The sequence below is a fragment of the Harpegnathos saltator genome, unplaced genomic scaffold (assembly GCF_003227715.2).
Source record: "Harpegnathos saltator strain DR-91 unplaced genomic scaffold, Hsal_v8.6 scaffold794, whole genome shotgun sequence".
Taxonomy (NCBI): Eukaryota; Metazoa; Arthropoda; class Insecta; order Hymenoptera; family Formicidae; genus Harpegnathos; species Harpegnathos saltator.
The window spans coordinates 80,277-100,333 of NW_020230642.1; the positions used below are offsets into that span (position 1 = coordinate 80,277).

A 20,057-nucleotide genomic window follows, 5' to 3' on the forward strand; every position below is an offset into this window, starting at 1 on the left:
CTTATTTTCTTTCTTTCTTCTTTTCGTTCTTTTTTCTCTTCTCCACTGCCTGGCACACAAAGTTGAAAGTATGCTGATAGAGCGGCTTCACATGCGCCCGGGACGTGTTCCTCGATCTTTCTCCCGATGGAAATTGGCCGTAATGATTTGGTGCCGTGGCCGGAGAAATATTTCGAGCCAATCGCTTGCGGTTCGTCACATCCGTCGATTTGCGCGTTTCACGCGGGCTCGCTGCGCCTCTGCAATGGGGCTTACGCTCGCTGCTGTCGCTTAATTATTCCGCCGTTAACGCGCAAAAGAAGCTCTCCTCGGTTTTATCGCGCGATGAAACTAACAATCGAGCGAGGCGCCGAGGGGAAGCGAGCTGTAAAAGACCGCTGATTTATGAGCGAATTTTACGTCAGTTATGTAAGCTTGCGTGTCGTGCATCATGCTGTCGAGCGAAACGACGTTAAAACGCGTTAAAATGCACGAGTGGATTAGCGCGAATGACAAAAGAGCAGGAAGAGACCTTGGAATGCGTGCATCGCTCATCCTGAAGCCTCGACCTTTTCAGCCGCCGAGAAGCTTAGGCTGTTTTCTCCGCACTGCTTTTTGCTGTCTCTCGATCATTCGTAGGAAGAAACGCATCCAAATTCAGCGTTGAGTGAACGGTGCGCGTCTACAGTTCAGCCAAGGCCGCTACATTGTGTGTGAAAAAGAGAGAGAGTAAAGAGAGAGAGAGAGAGAGAGAGAGAGAGAGAGAGAGAGAGAGAGAGAGAGAGAGAGAGAGAGACGTGTTGCATAACTTTAGCGGAATCTCGCGAATCTCCGATGCAAGACGCACGAGGAGAGCAGGAGCAGAGCCCGGGAGAGCGACGCGAGGCGAAACGGAAGATAGTTTACGTAAAATATCATTTCCCGAAGCGTAATCGCGGCTGGCATTTTAACGGCTTTTGCGTCTCCGTATCGGGTATCGCGCGACGGCGAAAACGCGAACCAGCGCTCTTCGCGAATATAAGATACGAGCGCGAGCGCGGATTGGATCCTCTCCGTTTCCACAGGGTGGATATCCTGTTCGCCCCGGGACATGCGCGATCGCGCGACATTGTGCGCTTTCTTTCGAAAAATGCGAAGCGCGCATCGATTGTTAATATCGCAGGGACGGGACGGCTGTCGTAAACATCTTCTCAGTATTTTTTTTAATACAGATTCTTGTACAATGCGAAAGCGTATATATGCTTGGGTGTGTGTGTGTGTGTGTGTGTGTGTGTGCGCGCGCACGCGCACATACGCGCAATATGTCACACATACACGTGTGCGAAAGCACGGACGCGGGTGAATCTACTGCCGCGCCGTAAAAAGCAGTCGATGCGGCTTCGGCACCAGGGTGATGCCGCACTCGCCGTCGAGGTCGACGTGCGTGTCGGGCGGCATCGAGATGACGAACGTATGGAGGATTCTCGCAGCGAACAGGAACAGTATCATCCTGGCCAGCTCGTCGCCGACGCACATGCGTTTACCTGCGAGCATCGTAACGACATACATTGAGAGACGAGACATGCTGTGTGCGCCTCTGTGTGATCTTTCCTCTCTTCGGGCGGATTCACAATGGCTTTTCTGCTTGGCAGAAAAGCAGAAAGCAGAAAGGCAACGTTCAGTCAAAAGTCGCGCTGATAAGTCTGTGTCTCTCTCTCTCTCTCTCTCTCTCTCTCTCTCTCTCTCTCTCTCTCTTTCTCCGTCACTCTTTTGGCTCCTGCTATTCTGTTTTCTACTCTTCTGCCGGGCTGTTAATCTGCACCCGTTCTTTTTTTCCTTACCTTTATCCAGATTTTTCGCGCGTGCGCTCAACACTCACCCGTTTGAAAAGGCAAAAAGGCTTCCGGCCTGGCGAGACTCCCATCTTGCGCGATAAATCTCTCGAGTTTAAAGGAGAGCGGCTCATGCCAGTAAGAAGGATCCGTGTGAATAGCCCATTGCAACGGAATAACCATACTGCCTTTCGGTACATCGTAGTCGCCTATTTGGGTGTCCTAAATGCGCCAAGCATGTTTCTCGAGTTTATCTCGGTTCTTATTCTTATTTACTTGCGCGCGAGCGTGCGAGAGTTAAAGATGATTCATCGGCAACGCGACGGGGGGGACCTTCGTGAATATTACGCTCGAATAATCACACTCGATAATTAATCGAATACGCGGCTATTACATCGCACTATACTATACGCTAATGATGCGTCACTGCAGGCTTGGCCAGCTCACGGAAATGCGTAGAAACGAGTCAGGCGCTGCGGCGAAGAAAAAAAGAGACTAGGCACGTACTGAAGGAACACATTGTTGTCATCTCGTTAAGTCCGACAGATGTTGCTGACGATTACCTGAATTGTTCCATGAGGGATGCCAACCGGTGTAACGCTTCGCAGCCTTTGCGTCTCTGAAATGGCGGCTTCCAGTCGAATTAAAACGGTCCTATCTGCCAAACAAGGCTGCCTTTGTCCCATCAGATGTCCCATCAGTTCGTCCGACACTTTTCTCTGCACAACCGCAAATGAATGTCAGAAAAATGTGCGGCTTTTCCGGGCTACGAGGGCTTTGCTGCTCTCACGAGAAGCGAATTCTACGGGATAACGCGACTAATGGAGTATTTCATTACTTGCTCGTCCGGGTAAACCGCCATGAAGAGCAGGAACCAACGAAGAGTCGTCAGAGTGGTGTCGACGCCGGCGCCGAAGATGTCGCTCAACAGATGATGAAACTGCGGCCGAGTGAAGTACCCAGCGTCGCCCGCGTCGGTCTTGTTCCTCATCTCCTTGTCGAAAGCCGCGAGGAAGCTGTCCGTCTTGTTGGGTCGCGCACGGTGCTCGTCGATGATTGTTTGGTAGAAGCGATGCGACTTCAACTTGCCGTCAATTAGCGACTCCATCATTTTGCCGTAGCGTGGTAAAAATCTACGTGGTAGGACAGAGAGATCGGAGCAACTCGCCTTCACAATGACGAAACCTCTGCTCTGAGAATGTTTCGTCGACCTGGTCTTGCCTCGACCCGAGTCAACGAGTCCTCGACAACGAGATTCTCCCCCGCGTTACCTTCCCCGCTTTATGAAGATTTACATTTCCCGACGCAACTCGATTTCGATATCGCGTCATTCGTCGGCCGCTTCCGATGGGAAACGCAGTATTTGCAGGGACAGTCAAACGCTCTAAGTGAATCATCCCGGCATCATCGACGTGTTAATTAGTCGTGCGAATCAATTTGCTCGGCGTTTTCCACGCCGCCCGGCGTAACGCGCTTTACCTTTCGTTAGCGAGCAGCGTTAGCGATCGCGCGCGCTCTGCAAACGCTCTGCGACTCCGCCGACTCCTCGAGGGATCTGCGTCAGGGATGTAGCGTCTTACCTGAGGAACGGCAGAAAATTCAACGGCCCGGCGACCCCGATGTGCTTGACTCCCTCCTCCTGCAAGTGCCGCAGCCACCTCCACGTCTCGTCGTCTTCCTCGTAAATTTTGCCAAACACGAGATCGTTCATCAAGTTGCCCATACAGTGATGAAGCGTCTCCAGCGGGTCGATACCGCCGTCCGCCATGCGGCTACTTAGTTTCTGAGGCAGCAACAAAGGGATATTCCTGCAGCACATCCGCTTTACTCGCTGATCGCGGGAATTCGCGCCGGGCCGACGGCGCGCAACGACGGCGTTATCGAGCAGAGAGACCCGTTCCTTTCACGCGATAATTGTCCCCGTGTTTAAATTGTCGTGACGAACCGGCGTCGAAATGCCACGGAAATTGATAGCTTCATTAAATGCGATGACATTTCCAGGAGGATAATCAGCCGCACCGTAACACGGAGAAATTCGCGCGTGCGACTTTATTATTCGCGGCGCGAACATTCCTCGCGGGAATATATTCGATCATCGATATATGCAGTTTTTTTTTTTTTTTTCTTTCTCTCAAGGGGCGGGAGATTTAGTGACACGGCGGCCTCGCGTGAGATATTCCTAGCCGACGATATATACCGATAAGCATTCGTTCACGACCGCGAGGATCCTCTCCTCCATCTTGTCCCTCCTGAAGCCGAACTTCACCATGCCGAGATTCCTCAGGCATCCGGCTGCGAACCTCCTTTGATCCTTCCAGAGGTCACCTTCGGCGCAAATGAGGCCTGCGGAGTGCACAAGGGAACGCGGGTGAGAAGCTCGCGCTCGAATTTTTCTTCTCTCTCTCTCTCTCTCTCTCTCTCTCTCTCTCTCTCTCTTTTATTTATTTTCTTTTTCGGCAAGGCGATTCTCTCGTCGCGCCTTAATCGCCCGGCCATAAATAAACCGCCACCCGAACGCGCCTCGGTCGCGCTCCCTCCTGCGTAGAATCGAGCAGCGCCTGGTGGGAGGGTATAAAAAATAGCGAGAGGATTACCGTCATTCCGTAAGTAGGCGCAGCCACTGAACTCGCCGAAGGATAATCCTCCGATGAATAAACAATAATCTCTCACCGCACCCACTCACCGTTCGTCCTGCGCGAGCGCGCGCGTGTTCGCGAGATAATCCAGGCACGGCGATCGTCGATTAATAGCGATCGTGATCGTTGATTAAAGATGACGATAGCGATCGAGCGATAGCTCATCCCCGTTGACGACGCACCGCGGCCGCTGGGTACCTTCTACTTCGTTAAACGCTCGGTCTGTTTATCGTTGTCGCCCTCGTCGAGGCTGCGCCCTCCACACCCGCTTTCCTTGCTCCTTCCGTCCAGCCTGAACCTAAGCTCGTGATTTTCAATCTAACGCGCCGAAAGATCGGCTGAATGAACGCGGCGACGACACGATGAAATGCGTGCCTCGCTGTCAAAACGACAGATTTTCGTGGGAAAAAAAAAAAAAAAAAAAGATATATTATGCAAGGACAAAAATGCTGATCTGTTTCTTCGACTGATTTTCTTCACTGCAGCTACGAAATTACACGCGAATCGTGTAAATTTGAGCGAATCTCACGAGAAATTATGAGAAACGAGACAAATCACATTCCGCCGCGTTAATTCGACCAGCAGCACCCTCTCGCCGGCGCGCCGCGCGGGAAACGCGAGGGAGAAAAGCAGATCCGTCGGCGACGACTGCCCGATGACATCGCGGCACCGTTGTTGTTGTAGCGGAAGAAGAAACGGCTGGGCATATATCGACGAAGAAGCCGCCGACGAGGGTCGTCGGTATTTACCAGTCCGCCGGTGCGATGCAATCGGACAAATATTTGCCCGGTCGCACCTACGTGCGAGGCACCTTCGCGGTGGCAGCGGTGATATAACGATAACGAACGAGCGGCGGCCTCGCTGGAAGAGAAGCCGAGCGATGCCCGCCGCGCCGCCGAGTGCGAGGCGGACGGCAGATGGAAAACTTCGCGAGCGGAGCTTGCGCGAGCGCGAGGAGGTGCGCCGCTCGCTCGCTCGCTCGCTCGCTCGCTCGTGCATCTACTTCGCCAATTTCGCAGCCAGATCACACGCGAGCGCGTCGCCGAGCGCGAGAATGATCTCGGAATCCTGATTATCGCTCAGTGAGATTATCGAGGTCGGCGTGCCGCGGGAATACAGATTGCGATCTCCGTCGCGACGCGGCCCGACGCCGGCCGGACTGCGCACTTGCCGCCTTTCTTTTCTTCTCCCCTCTGGTCCGTTTACCCCGGACTCCCGTCTCTCTCCGCGAATTTGTGGAATCCGTGTCCGGGAATTGCGTTCCCGAAGGCGCCCGAAGGAGAGCGGGAGTGCGACGAAAGTCCGCGCCGGCACACAAATAGGTTAGCACGTTAGCCGTTGTGCTCGCGACGCTGCTTATCATTCACGGCCTGTCCCGAAAGGCAGCGCGCGCTGCCGATAGGTCAGTGTCGTATTTAAATGGCGAGCCAAAAAACTTTCCGGGATCGCGGCTACACTCGCGGAGTCGTGCCCGCCCGAAGATGAAATCTCGCGACGCGATGGTCGAACTTTCGAACCTTGAGTGCCTCTGCATTGTACACCCCCGAGTACCCGACACCCACCTCCGCTCAATGACGCGCGAACGTCACGCGCTGCTGTCGCCTCGGTGTCTTTGCGACTCGGGGAATTTCGTGCCGGAGGGGGGCTGTGTGATTGAAACGAATGCGATTGTCTCCGTCTCCGTCCTCTCTCGTCTCCAGGACGCGGAGATAACATGCATCGATTGTTCCGATGATGAAAGCGCGATGAATCACGGGCATTATTACGCGAATTAAGACGGAGATACAGAGAGAGAGAGAGAGAGAGAGAGAGAGAGAGAGAGAGAGAGAGAGAGAGAGAGAGAGAGAGAGGAGGAGAAGAGAAGGCGCGCGCGCGCACACGGCGGCGGCGCGAAGCGAGAACGTCTTGTTATTCCGCGGCCGTAACGCTGAATAATTCCCCGCGACTTCGCGGCCCGCGCTCGGAGTGCTTCTTCAACTTTGCGATGCATCCGCGCGCGATGCTGACGCGATGCGCGCGGCTACGGACAATGAGCTCTCCTTGCCGGCCGATCCTTACGCAACTAAACACCCCGCCGCGGTGATTTCAGGAGATGACATCACACTCGGGCTCGGACTCGGCGAGGAGGCGCGCCCGCACGAATTCGCGAACCGCCAGAAATAAACCGGACGGGAGACGGATAATGCATATATGCGTCCGAACGTTTCAGGGCCGGTCATTCCACCTCGGCCGGTAAAAAGCCCATGAATGCAGCGCGAGAAGAAGAAGGAGAGACACGCCGAGATAGCCAGCCGTCCCGTCCAAATACAGCCGGCCGGCTGATCGGATCGATCTCGCGCGTTTCACGCCGCGGCGTTCGATCGCCCGAGAGATTCGTTTCCATATTGCTGGACTAGTGCGCTCTCTCTCTCTCTCTCTCTCTCTCTCTCTCTCTCTCTTTCTCGGGGCCCAGAAGGAGATGGATGCGCAGCTTGATCGGAAAAGCAAGACGCAAGATATGACGATCGCGCGGAATCGCGACTATCACGCGGGGGGATTTTCGACGAAACTCAGGCTCTTGGGGAAATCCCTTCGCTGCATCGAACCGTCGCAACGTCGTGATCGTCCAACAGCTGATCGGGCGCTCAATTCGAGTAACTTTCCGCTCCACAGGCTCTGAGCTAATGAGAATGCGTTCGACGATCGTTCACGGTAATGACTGCGTTCTAATGACTGCGTGATCGAGCGGCAATGATCCGAGAATCGTATTCTTAAGATAATCGGGATCTAACGTTGGCGGCTGTTGCATTATCAGGAAAAATATGCCCGTCTCAGGGAAATGAATTTTTTCAGAACTCTTCGAGTTCCCCAAGTCAGACGGTCACCTCGGCAAAGTTTCACAGTCGGATCTGAGAAACGGAACGGAACTCTGTCAAAAGCACCGTCGCCGGCGACTTTTCGTCGAGGGCGCTCGGGGGTCTCGATTAATTGCGCCAACTCGAGAGAACTGGAGGACTCCGGGAGATCATCGACGACCTACGGGCGCACAGGTCGTGACAGGTCGCCGATGTGAACGCCGGTCGTCCGTGCAGCGCTCTGTCGCTCTTAATGGGAGAGGCCGTCGGCCCGTCCTTGCAGAGCTAACTGTAATTCCCCGCAGATGCAGAGCAGAACCGTCGACGACCGGGGGAGAACTTCCTTCAAGGAGACCGATAAAAGTGAGAGTCCTTCGTATTGGTGCGAGTCGCGGCCGGTTCCCGGCTCGTTCTGACGTACCTAACCTACCCAATCGCGGATGAACCGTTCGTTACGAAAACGGGAAAAAGAATGACGGAGCCCGCGGGAGGAGCCGCGCGCGCTCGTCAAACTCGCTTCGTCAATCGCTCGTTCGTGTCGCAATCCCGAGCGCGGATGAGCAATTTATTCGACGCTTGTTGTTGAAGTCGCTCGTTTGAGAGAGAGAGATAAGATGCAAAGGTCGGATTCCATCTCGTATTCCGTTCGTCCTTTTTTGCCGAGAATTATGTTTCCCAAAGTGTCGATTCGTTTGCAGAAGCTTACGATCGATCTCGCGGCAATTCTCGTTTGCCCGAAACACGTTTCCAGACGTTTGCGAGTTTCCAGACGTGAGCAAACTGATTTTTAGACCGAACGTAACGAATCGCCTGCGCGTCGTAGTTGCAAATGTAATCGCGATGCGCCGGTAATTACGTAAAATGAAAGAGAAAGAGAGAGAGAGAGAGAGAGAGAGAGAGAGAGATACGCACAACAAGTTCGTCGGCGTCAAGGGTACTGCGTGGCGAGCACGATCGCCGTGAGGGAAAAAATGAAATTCCACCCACACCCAGCCGCGCTCGAAGGAGGAAAACAAGCCGTCAGGAAAATCGCGGACATCTTACGTCAGTGTTACGCGTTTGTAATACGCCAAACGGGAATAGTCGCCTGGGAGCTCGCTTGTAATATTGATTTTACACGCGCGCGCGCCTGACTGCATCGCGTTGAGTCAGTGCTGTGGTATGCCGAGTCTGATTACCGATTGGAACCGCGACTTTCCTACAACGATGTAGATCATCACGTCTGCTGCTTGCCTTTTTCGAAGTCGCATAAAAAGACTCTACGTGGAGCGCAATTAAATTGAAAATCTGCCGAGCCGCGACGCCGTGTCCTCCGCGTGTATCCCACTTTTATTTCATCGACAGATACAGCGGAGTGTAAAAATCCGACGAGATTGGTATTTTTAGACTCGCTCGAGTCGTCACCTCTGTGTGTGTGTGTGTGTGTGTGTGTCTCGTCCGCGTTTCTCTCGAAATCTCTCCGAGAAACAACAACAACAACAACAACAACAACAGCGCACTCGGCGTCGCTGTATGCGGTGCAAGCGGCTGCAGCAGCGATGACCATCTAAACCACGTCGTCGAAAAGCCGAGGTGCGTCCTCGTCAAGGGACACGCGCGATCGAGTTAAGTGCGAATCGCGCGCGCGCGCGCGCGCGCGCACGCGCGAACACACGTCCGATGTTATAAAAGCGAATCGTGACACCGCGTGGCGGCGAGCGGTCGTTTCTTTTATCGGCCGAAATTAGCGCCGACGGTGCCGTCCGTGTTGTAGCACAGCGCGACGGCATCAAGGACGTCAAGAATTTCAGGTTTCGTCGACCCGCTTAAAGGCCAACGCCGTCGCGTCCAGACACTTTTGATGATCACCGCGATGCAGGTCGATGCACCGCGCGGTAACGAGAGTAGCGGCGGTGATCTATCGTTCTCCAAGATCACGTCTGTGCCCGTCATCGTTCACCGGCGCATCCTTGCCCTGGCTGTACAAGGCATAACGCGATACCTTAAAGTCTCCGCTGTGCTCTAACCTGGGCTACGATCGCAATGACGGCGATTCGTAGCCGCTGGCTGCTTCGAGCTGCGACGATATCGCCGATATATTCGCGTTATCGTCGCGTTGGAATCCAAATCGTCGACGACGATTATTACCAGTTGCGAAATCTGCAACTGAGCATCCAGGCAGCAAGTTTTGCGCGTTCCATCAGTCGATATCTTCTTTTTTCTGCGTTGATATTCGTTCGGAGAGTGAAATTGTAAAAGTCAAATATTTGTGCGCTACTTTTTTCATTTCCACCGGAAAACTCTTTCGAAGCTTCGCGGTCACGACGACGGTCTTACGACGTAAGTTCTCATTGGCCTTTTTTTAACCTTTGATTTGAGATTAATGTGCATCGAAGGAGGCTTCAATAGCGATTCAGTATATTTCCATAATCAATTCGGTATATTTCCAGAGAGCCGAAAGACGCCCGAGAGAGAGAGAGAGAGAGAGAGAGAGAGAAAGAGATACACCACGCCTACATTGTGACGTTACGGGAACGAATTACTTTTTTTCTTCACGATACGACATCTTGTAAGCAACGCGCGAATCCCGCAAAAGTGGGTTACACCTCCCGAATTCGATTCAACTACGTTGGAAATAGTCGTCGATTTCCTGGTATCTTCGGCGTGCGAGACGTGTCTTATAAGGATTAACGTTACTCTCACTTTCGGTTCGCTTCCCAGAAGCCTATTAATACTTTGGTCCGCATCGCGGCCGGTACTTTGCCGATCGTTCTCCGTTACCTGAGAGAGCCGGCGCGGTATCCGCGGCATTTCCGATCCGTCTTATCCTTCCCATGATCCTTCGCACGATCGCCGCTGCATTTACTCGTTATAATAGGTAATTTCGCTTAGAAGCACTTCCTAGAACGATCGCTACGGCCGTTCCGAGAAATACCATCATTGTGGGATATCTCTCTCCACGTCGGCGTACGCAACTGTGTCTCACGCCGACGATTTAAACGCGTAATAGCGAGACGGCTGGAATTTTATCAGCGGCGCGTACCAATTCCACGCGACCGTCCATCAGCGATCGTCGTTGCCTTCGTGCGCAACTGTATTTCCGTGGACCTCGACGCGATCTCCAAGGAGCGGGCAGCGGAAAATTTCCCGCCAGCCGGACGACCGCGAATTGGGCGCGTATGGAAAGTTTCGTAATGTGTTTACACGGCGCAAACGGCGCGCGTTACCGGCGTTACCCGCGGTGCGCTCTATAATAAATTAACGCTATTACGCGCGTTACATTATCCATCGTGACGGGCCAACCAGTTTGCCGGCCGCATAAGAAATGTGAGCGCGCCCATAAAGGCGCGTGTAAACGCGCGCGCGCGCGCGCGCGCTGTCGGGTAATCACGGGTTGCGCGTCGTCAGAAGGCACGCGCCGTCCGCGCGCGAGTCGATATTCTTCCCCGTGCGAATCTCTCGCATCGTAACGCGCGCATCGTCTCGCGATTCACCGTGCAGTTCGCGAGACTCCGCGAGGGACAGCGAGCGAGACAACGACGGTGGAATGCAAACAATGGCAGGGGAAGAAAGAAGCATACACGAACGAAGCACGCGCCTCGAAATGAGAATCTTACCGCGCGACCGCGACTCGCTTAGTAAAAATCTTTCACCTTGCAATCGCGAATTCTCCTCGACGAACTCGCGCGAGCATTCCGCGGGAGCCTCGAATCGTGCTCCCGCACTTCGCACATTGTTGAATTAATAATCGTGACATCCTACGAGCGCGATAATCACGCTCGCGTGTGTGAAATCGTCCTGAGTCCTCGTCGGGACTATTATATTCTGATTCAAAGTCATTACGACGCATTGTTAAATAAAAAATTGCGGCATCGATGAGCGGTCTGGGTCCCGCCGCACCGCCGCCGCCGGGAGAACGACACGCGCGTCTTCCGGCGCGCCTTCTCGACACGCGGCGACTTCAACGCGTGGCGACGCGCTCCTCGAAGTGGAGAGAGAGAGAGAGAGAGAGAGAGAGAAAGAGAGAGAGAGAGAGAGAGAGAGAGCCCGCGCGGCCGGCGCGGCAGCTGCGCTGCTGCTCGTCCGACTAATCCCGGGCCTCATCACTTGGGACGCGCGTTAGACTCTCCGAAATCGCCCTTTCCTCCCGAGCCCAATGTTCAAAGCTGATCCAAGTTTAACACGCGAGACTTGAGCTATCACGAAATTACGTACCTGCGGACGGTACCTGTTGAGAGACGGAGGCGTGGCTAGGATCACCCCACCAAGCTTGATACCGGTAGAGAGAAAGAAAGGAGACTCACGCGGCGGGAGGATCTTTCCTGGATCTCCTGGAGGGGCATCCATGAGGAGTGGAGGAAGACTATCTAGACGCAGTTTCTTGTGAAAGGTACCAGAAGCGTCTCAATGTCTCGAGAGTGCACGCGCTAAAAGGGCTGCGCCGAATCGATCGCACTTCGCCGACTCGCTCCCGGTGCGCTCACATCGAAATCGTCCTCGGGCACGCTCGTCGTCCGAGCGCCGATTTTCTCTCGCCTTCGACTGCGCTTCGACGTCTGGCCGGAGAAAAAAAAAATCTCTTGGAATTTCTATGCCCGCGATTCATAAAAAACATGCACGTTCTCTCTCTCTCTCTCTCTCTCTCTTTGATGAAAATGACGGACTCGTTTCATCGTCGGATAAATTCCTGCCAAGGAATTTCAGATTTCCCGCTTCTCTCGCTCCTCGGAGCAAATCAAGCTTGCGAACCGAGCCGAGGAGATTTCTCGGGAGGTCGAGAGCAGCTTTTGCCGAGAGCTTGCTGCTCCCGAGGCGAGAAAGGAGCGCTGAATATTTTCGAACGTACTACGTCCGACGAGAACGAGGATCCGCGCGTTCGATCCGCACAATCGTTGACGACGAGTTGTCCTCGAGAAATCGTCCGTACGATATGACCACTCGCACTCGGCGAGTGCACGCGAGTCACTTAATCGGGCCGCTAGATCGGCGCGTTTGTGAAAGATCGGCAGCGTCAGCTCGAAAGAAATGAATGGAGAAATCACGGGGCCGTTGACTCGGAGGCATGGCGCCTCGTAAACATCGCCGAAGGCTCACGCACACGCGCGTGCATGCAGCGAGCATCGAAGAAAAAAAGACCGCAAGGGGAGGAGGGCGCGAGAGGGCCGAAGGGGGGCAGAGCGAGCGAGAGGAAGAGAGAGAAAGAGGGGAACGCACCGAACACGGCGGCAGATCGCGAACGAGAGGATGGGAGCTTTCGAAACGAGGTGTAAGGTACCCACCGGGTCCCGTGGTACACTTTGCCGTGAAATTATCGTCCCGCTCCGCTCGGCACGGCACGGCACGGCACGGCACGGCACGGCTCGGCTCGGCTCCTCCGCCGCCGCCGCCGCCGCCGCCGCCGCCGCCGCCGACGGAATTCGTGGTCTTGCCGGCGAATTTTCAGACGCGCCGCGGCCGAAACTTACGGCCGTTCGAGTAACCCTATTTCCATCTGGAAACAAAGGCTGTGCCGCGTAAATTTCGGGGAGAGGCTAGCCGGGGATAACGAGCGGCAACGATCGCCTTCGCGCCCTCGACAGGACCGGTCGGACCGCGCCGACTTTTACGGATGTTCCTCGTATTTCTTACGTTACTTCCGAGTTTTACGGCGACTCGGTGTTCCAGTGGTTTCTACTGAATTAATGAACCGAGTCTAAACGGTGCTGACAATGAGAGACTGCCGTGGTGCCTCGCAAAGCAGCGGCACACATCGATTAAACTTGCCAGGCTTGAGCGTTCCTGCGAAAACGACGAGGAGACCCAGCGAGGTGCGACGATCTCCGACGACTACCGAGCGTTATGTTCGGCAACGCCTCATGCGTTACGTATAACGGGGCGATCCCGCGGAGAGCCGCTATCGAATGTCGCCCGGCGATCGGCGACACTGCTCGTAAATCGGAAATCGTAACGGCACTTGGATTTAGAGTCCACGCTGCGAGAGAGAATGGGACAGCGTGTCGTGCAGGCTGACTAGCTATATTCTATTCTCCTTAGTGGAGCGTCCTCGGCCGTTGCGTTACGGCCGTGTGTCCTAGAGAATTGCCGCGGAAGCCTGCAGGAGTTGCGGACAGCTTGCGCAAATTTTCCCTCCCTCTCTTCCGCGCGTCTGCGAATTTCGTCGGCGAGCGTCCGGAGCGACAGCGATCGTGTAAATTTGCTCCAACAGCGGAAACGTGAAAAGTTTCGCGCGCCATCTCGTCGATTTTGCGCGATCGCGAGACTTTTCGAAGAGAGACTTCGACGCAGAAAGAGAGAGAGAGAGAGACAAAGAAACGTGAAACTTTTCACGTTTCGCGTTTCCGCTGCTGGGGGAAAGTCACATGATCGTTAGTCTGAACCGCAGGAGCGGGGTTCCAGCAGAAAATGGGGTACCGCAGGCTTTAGCCGAGACACGCTACGAGGCGGGCAGCGCGCAGAAGCGTCTCGAGAAAGAAGAGATAAAGGAGTTGTGTAACGGGCGGAAATCCGGGGAAAAAAGCCGGGCTCGCGCGACCGTCTAGCGGAATGACTTCCGAGCGAATTCCAACGACTTCGCCGCGAGGAGAGTCCTCGCGACCGGGAGCTGTTAGAGTCGCGGGCAAACGACGCGATGCGCCGTTCAGCGAAAGAAATTGCTCGTTTCTCGCGGCTTTACTTACCCGGGCGAGGTCTCCTCAAAGAAACTTTCACTGTACGTACACGTCGGGCTAGCGCGGAAGAGTGCTTGTAGGTCGGCGATTTTACCGACGTGCAGACGCGACGCCGTGACGTACGCCAGCCGGAAGCTCTCTAAATCCTCCGAGACGGGTCCCTCGGCGTCGCTTCGGCCCGACCTCGTTTCCTCGCCACGAGATCTCAGCTTTTTGTGGATCCTAAGGCCTACCGTCGCAGGCCGCAAGTGGATTTTTTAGCTGTTTAGTAGGTTAGTCGGCCCACGGCCGCGGGACTTCCTTCGTTAGAGGAACCGTTACCGTCCTACAACGACCAGCAGTGCCCTTCCATTGTGACTGGTCGCGCTCCATTGTTACCGGTTCTCTCTCCCGGCAAGCCGCGCGCGACTCGCTCGCTCGACTCGGACTCGCCACAAGCGTACGGCGTACACGACGCCATACGCGCGAGACTCTCTTTACGGGTTACTCAAATTATATATATTAGATCGCGGGTCAAAAGAAGGACGCGACTAATAATTATACGGTATATCATACGATCAGCTTCTACCAGCAGTCTGCCAAATTATATGTGGGTCAGTCGTCTCTCTCTCTCTCTCTCTCTCTCTCTCTATATATATATATCTCTCTCTCTCTCTCTCTCTCTCTATATATATATATCTCTATCTCTCTCTCTCGCTTTATGCCGGAGCGAAATGTTACCGGGTCTTTGTTCCTGCCTGACAGCAGAAGAAATTCACTCACCGTATCCTTGCATAATCCCATGCGTCAAATAGAGCGGAGCCCTGCCGGCGAACGCGTCCTTAGCGAAGGCTTGCCTCACCAGCCGAGGATCCGACAGCAGGATCGTGTAGACCGAGCCCATTCGGAGTCCGCAGATCGCTCCGTACTTCCTCGCGAGATTCGTCAGCGACAAGTGAGGGTTCTTCGCGTCTAACCACGGTAAATAGCCGAGGAAGGGGATGCCGGGTGGTCCCGGGGGCAGTCGGAAGGTCTTGCGATTTTTGCGGAGGGTGTAGAGCAGAATTAGGAAACACGCACCGAGGGTGATGTATACGAGGAGCGTCATGATTGGGGGTGAGCTTGGGGGGACCGCGAAAGGGCCGCCTGAAAGTGACGCCTGAAAGTGAAGAGAAGAAGAAGAGATTTTGTAGAAAATTCGATCTCTTGTCGTCCGGCAGCAACGCGCGCGCTTGTCGAAGCAGCACCATTTCGTCCAACAACAACAACACATCCGTGTGTCGCGCGCGCGTAATCGTCAGTGACAGAGACGGCAGCGTGAGATAATGACTCTATAATCGAACTATTCGCGCTTGCCGCGCGAAGGTGGAAAACTCCTCGCGCGATTATCCCGTAAGCGAGATACGACGCGCGCGCCGTGTGTTACACGGACGTAATAAATTACGTAAATGCCTCGCGTCTATGTAGAAAGGATGCGCGAGTGCCGCTTGTAAACGCATTCTAATTGAGGGAGCGCGATTGCAACTTCCAGGAATGGCAACGACAGAAATGAATGATAAACACCTTTCTCTGCGCCTACGGCGAGCGTAGACGTATGAACTTATCTCATTATCAAGAGACAGAGGCACGTGCAGAAACCGTGAAGAGGACGAGGAACGATTCCGCGCGATATAGGCCGACACGTGATCAAACCACGTGCCGCGGCGAGTCGCCGATGCATCGAGGAAGCTTGCTCTCGCGCGATGGCGCGCCACTTGGCTTTTTATGCCTGTCAGCACACTTCGGGCTGGCAAATGTTGTTTAGCGGTTGTGGCATTTCGTATTTTTACGCGATCCGAGAGCGCGGTGTAAATTAACCCCTTCGCGCCTAATGGAAAGTAAATGTTTCGGCTTTCACGGCTAATTTAAGGTAAACGTTAGGTTGGGTTAGGCTGTGGGAATGTGTGTTGCATTTTGCGCGCGATCCTTGTGGGCGAGTGTACTTTCGGGTGACGCTGTGAATAAAACTCACCGAATCCGTAAACCGCCGAATGATGATCGTAAAGATAGTCAGGTGGTGAGGTCTCACGGTCTGCCTGCCTGCCTGAACGGATCTGTAACGAGGAAGAGAAGAAGAGCCGGGCGATTATTCGAGAGGTATATAAAGAAATAATTGATCGATTGCGCGCAGAAACGACGAGAATTGTACGCACATAACTGGAAGGAACGTCGAAGGGGATTCACGATCCGACGAGCGGCACGGTCTCGGGCTAAATGTCGCCGCGTCGTCGACTATTGTCGAAAGTGATCCCCGGATAGTTTGACTACCAAATGACAACCGCTTCGTGCTGCGGCAGCGAAGATTTTGTTCTGCGATACTCTCCACGGACGACATTAGAGTAGGATCGAGATATTTAGCCGAGCGTTAAGAGCGAGACCGAAAACTTCCATTCGGAACATCTTCCGCTATTCCTCTGCTTCGCGATTCGCGATTTTCCGCTGAAAATTCAGCTCTGTTACTTCACCAACGCTATTAGTTAGAATATATACGCGAGAATGCTGAAATATTTCCGCACGAATCGACCGATAATCATGAATCATGTTTGGCGTGTAACGAACACGCAGCGAAGGCTCGCTCTGTTACAAATTAATGCAGCTTGGGCAGAACGATCCGACGAGTAGCGGCGAATTTTCCTGACGCGATAAGAGCGGGGGCTAAAATTTCATCGCGACATGTCGCTTGACAATTTTTTGCATGCTGCGCCAATGCGAGGAGGAATCTCTTGACGTGGAAGTACCCTTTTCGATGACTGGTGGTATAAAAAGTTACGCGTCTACCTGATTCCTGACGGGTCTCTCCTGTTCGTTCGACTTTTATGCATCGAATCGAAGAGGCTGCTTTGTAATCCACTGAAATTCTAGCGATTTAAATTCGTGCGCATTGTTGCGTTAAATAAACAATTTCACATACCGCCGACATCTGACCTCTGAAGCCGCGGGAACTCGATCGTCAGATCGTAAGTAAATATTGCAACTCTCTTTACATATCCATGTATGTGTATTCGTCATGCCTAAGTAAAAATCCCGCGTAACTAAGCAGTTCCCTTCCTCGCGCTTGTCGCGCTTGTAGACGCGCGAGAAGACGTTACGAATGTATTTATCTAATGTCCCCGTGCACACCGACGGCCCGTTGCCCTTACGCACACACGCTGACCTCTCGGCTCATCTCACAGGTATCCTGTATGTGCGCTCACCTCGGCTCACGTGCGAGCTATCGCTCGCCTGCGCCAATCACGTGCGAGTTTACACATCGATCGCGCCTCTGCCGGCCGAATTCAATTTATTTGGTACGTGCCCGCGAGAGCGGCCAGGATAAACCGAAGAAAGATGAAAAAAAGAGAGAGCTCAATTTCCTATCGACCTACTGGCCGCTCGAGGAGGCCCGGGTTTCAACGAGTTCCGATCGCCGAGGTGTACTCTCTGATGACCTCTCGGGAAGCTGTTTTAAGGAAAGCAATTGGCGGAAACAAAAGTGTCTGTCTTCTTGCATCGATACCTGAAGACCAGGTCGAGAAAGAATTTTATGTCGGAGCATGTCGTTTCCCTTTTTCCGTAAAACTCTCTCTCGACGAGAAACCTGACGTAGAACAAAAATCTTTACACTTTTCAGCAACAAGCAAGCGCGCCAGAGCGGTCAAATGTGGATTTTCTCCGCGCCCGATCGAAAAATCGGCCGATTCGCATTCGGTTTGTATTCATCGTTCGCGATCGCGGTAATATCGATGCGAAATTGCCGATGCGATTCTTTTTTCAGGTTACGTTTGCCTGGCGGGAGACTCGCTCGCTCGTTCGTTCTCGAGGACACGATTGAGAAACGGCCCGAACGAGGGGGCAATCAATCGACTTTCGCGAGGGCAAAAGAGGTGCAACCGGAACGAAAAAAAATAAGCCATCGGCGCGCCGACGATAAAAATAGCCGCAATCATTTCCTCCGCAAAGCGCAATAAATATTACCGCCTTATCTATCGGACGCGCGTATCTAGTCGACCACATATCTAATCGCTATTATCTAATCGCACATTACCTAATCGTAAATTAACGCATTCGCATATGCAACATGCAACCGAAGCGAGATGTCTCTTGCGTGATTAAAAATTTCCTTCTTCTAAACTTGTATAGTCTCTCTCTCTCTCTCTCTCTCTCTCTCTCTCTCTCTCTCTCTCTCTCCTCTTTCTAATCGAATGTTGCGGAAGGAAAGACATGTGTCCGACGGAATTTTGGAGAAAAATACGGCAGGCAAGGCTCGCAAGTTGTCGCAGGTCCTGTCGTGGCGTCCTTCGGCCGCAAACGAAATTCGCGCGCGCGCGCGCGCGCGCGAATAAGTCACGCACGCTCGGCGCGAAGAACTTGGCGAGGATGCTGCGCAGGAGGAGCGCAGTTACCGGATGATGGGCGCGCCACTTTCCCTCCGCCATAAAACAAACTGAATTGCGGAGGAGGAAAAGGAGCAGCAGGAGAGAAGGTGACGAAGAAGCGCGGGAGCAGGAGCGCACCACGACGCAGGAGGAGGCCGAAACGTGATCGGCCGTGCACGTTGCCGGAGATCGAATGCGTTCATAAGAAATGGAGATGCAGAAGAGGGGCGGGGGCGGGGGAGGAGAGAGAGAGACTCTCGTACGACCGACGGATCTCGCACACATTTGGAAAACGCCAGGCACATTGACGACCGCGAGAACGCGCCGCCGGCGACCTCTCCAGAGGCTCCAAAGGCTCCAGAGGCACGCGTGTCCAACGCGGCGCGGCGTCCAGTTCTCGCGTGACTAAGCGTTTTCAGGCCGGCCGACGACGATACGCGAGACTCGGGACGCTGATTTATTAATAATTAATCGTATTATCTCGTTAAGGCCGAGCGATCTCTAATCGACGCCCGGACGTCGATCGGGGACGCGATTGCTCTGGAAGCGTTCACGGGTTAGAAGAGCGAGCACGCTCCTCGCACACGTCGCCCGCCGACGGATGCTCGCGGGCTCTACGGCACAAAGGAGCGAAAGTATCGAGTATTCGCGAATACTCACGCGCGAGCGGCTGCCGTCCCCGGCAAAAGGTAGACCGCAGCGAGTCGTCCTCTCGTCCCCGAGGAATCGGTCGGTGGAGGCTGCTGACCGACCGAACGCACAGCTCTCGGTTACTTCCTCCGACAAAGAGACTCGAACCCGCGATCGATAACTCTCATTCTGCCGAGGCGGCAGCGCCGGCAGAGAGAGAGAGAGAGAGAGAGAGAGCGAGAGAGAGAGAGAGAGAGAGAGAGAGGAAGGGAGCAGGAGAGCGAAGGGCGAACGTCGACTCCTTAATCGCGGCTCCTACTCGCTGGACCTCGCTGGATAAAGCGAACGGCCGCTGATGAGAGAGAGAGAGAGAGAGAGAGAGAGAGAGAGAGAGAAAGAGAGAGATCGGTAGCCCCGTGCAACTCCCTTCCCTCGGCCGCCTTCCTCCCCCGCGCGGTGCGCCCGGTTCTGGTATGCACCGTCGGCCGATCCGCAGCGGAACCGAGTGCAAGAGCACCCGAGAGCTATCTGACGGGACGTGCAACGACCGACAAAGGTCACTCGCAACGTTAAATCTGCATATTGCTTCTCGCGCCTCTCCGCCTCTCGTATCTCGTTCATTCTCCTTCGGCGCGCTCAATCGGCCAGGTAAAGGGAACGCCGGCGAGACCGTCCGGCCGCTCCAGGCCGGCACCAGGTAAGTGGGCGAGGACGAGGATGACGAGGAGGACATCGTCGTCGTCGTCGTCGTCGTCGTCGTCAGGACGAAACGTCGCGGAGATGCTCGCGCGGCGACCGGAAAGTCGAAGCGGCGATTTCCGCACGGCGACGGCGGCGTGACCGAGCGAAAGTAACGCGATCATTTTCGATCGTCCGCTGGAAACCGGTTTGAATTTTTCGCGTCGTATGACGGGAAAAAAGCACCGATTTGAATCCGATTAATTTGGAGATATAAATGGAGGGTAACGCAAGACGTCGTTTGAGAAAATTAACTGTGTGCTGTGAAACTTGCGACTTCTCTCTCTCTCTCTCTCTCTCTCTCTCTCTCTCTCTCTCTCTCTCTCTCTCTCTCTCTCTCTCTCTCTCTCTCTCTCTCTCTCTCTGTATATGTTTTTATTCTTCTTTCCTTTCTGATGAAAGACCAACT

The 20,057-nt window shown here is 54.0% G+C and overlaps 1 protein-coding gene across 3 annotated transcripts; it reads right to left on the reverse strand.

The window, feature by feature from the left end:
• Positions 1 to 1,198: 1,198 nt before the first annotated feature.
• Positions 1,199 to 19,062, reverse strand: phtm (cytochrome P450 enzyme phantom). 3 transcript variants are annotated; one of them, XM_025306642.1, is made up of 9 exons: positions 18,941 to 19,062; positions 15,898 to 15,979; positions 14,670 to 15,045; positions 3,988 to 4,133; positions 3,371 to 3,573; positions 2,629 to 2,923; positions 2,354 to 2,509; positions 1,838 to 2,012; positions 1,199 to 1,502 (listed from the first exon to the last, which is right to left on the reverse strand). In XM_025306642.1, the coding sequence occupies exons 3-9, from the start codon at positions 14,992 to 14,994 to the stop codon at positions 1,324 to 1,326; spliced, it is 1,479 nt and encodes a 492-aa protein (XP_025162427.1). In that variant the 5' UTR covers positions 14,995 to 15,045; positions 15,898 to 15,979; positions 18,941 to 19,062; the 3' UTR covers positions 1,199 to 1,323. The 3 variants fall into 3 exon arrangements, with proteins under 3 accessions (XP_025162427.1, XP_011154165.2, XP_025162428.1); XM_011155863.3 differs by lacking the exon at positions 18,941 to 19,062 and adding an exon at positions 16,079 to 16,315; XM_025306643.1 differs by lacking the exons at positions 1,199 to 1,502; positions 18,941 to 19,062 and adding an exon at positions 16,079 to 16,318 and having other exon boundaries at positions 1,987 to 2,263.
• Positions 19,063 to 20,057: the final 995 nt, after the last annotated feature.

Excerpts from the sequence above, each read along its gene's own strand:
- phtm (XM_011155863.3), bottom strand. The coding sequence starts at position 16,260 with ATGTCGTCCGTGGAGAGTATCGCAGAACAAAATCTTCGCTGCCGCAGC. Across the intron at positions 4,134-14,669 it reads TGGGATTATGCAAGGATACG|GCCTCATTTGCGCCGAAGGT; the intron begins GTGAGTGAATTT and ends TGCACTCCGCAG. Across the intron at positions 2,924-3,370 it reads AATTTTCTGCCGTTCCTCAG|ATTTTTACCACGCTACGGCA; the intron begins GTAAGACGCTAC and ends CCTACCACGTAG.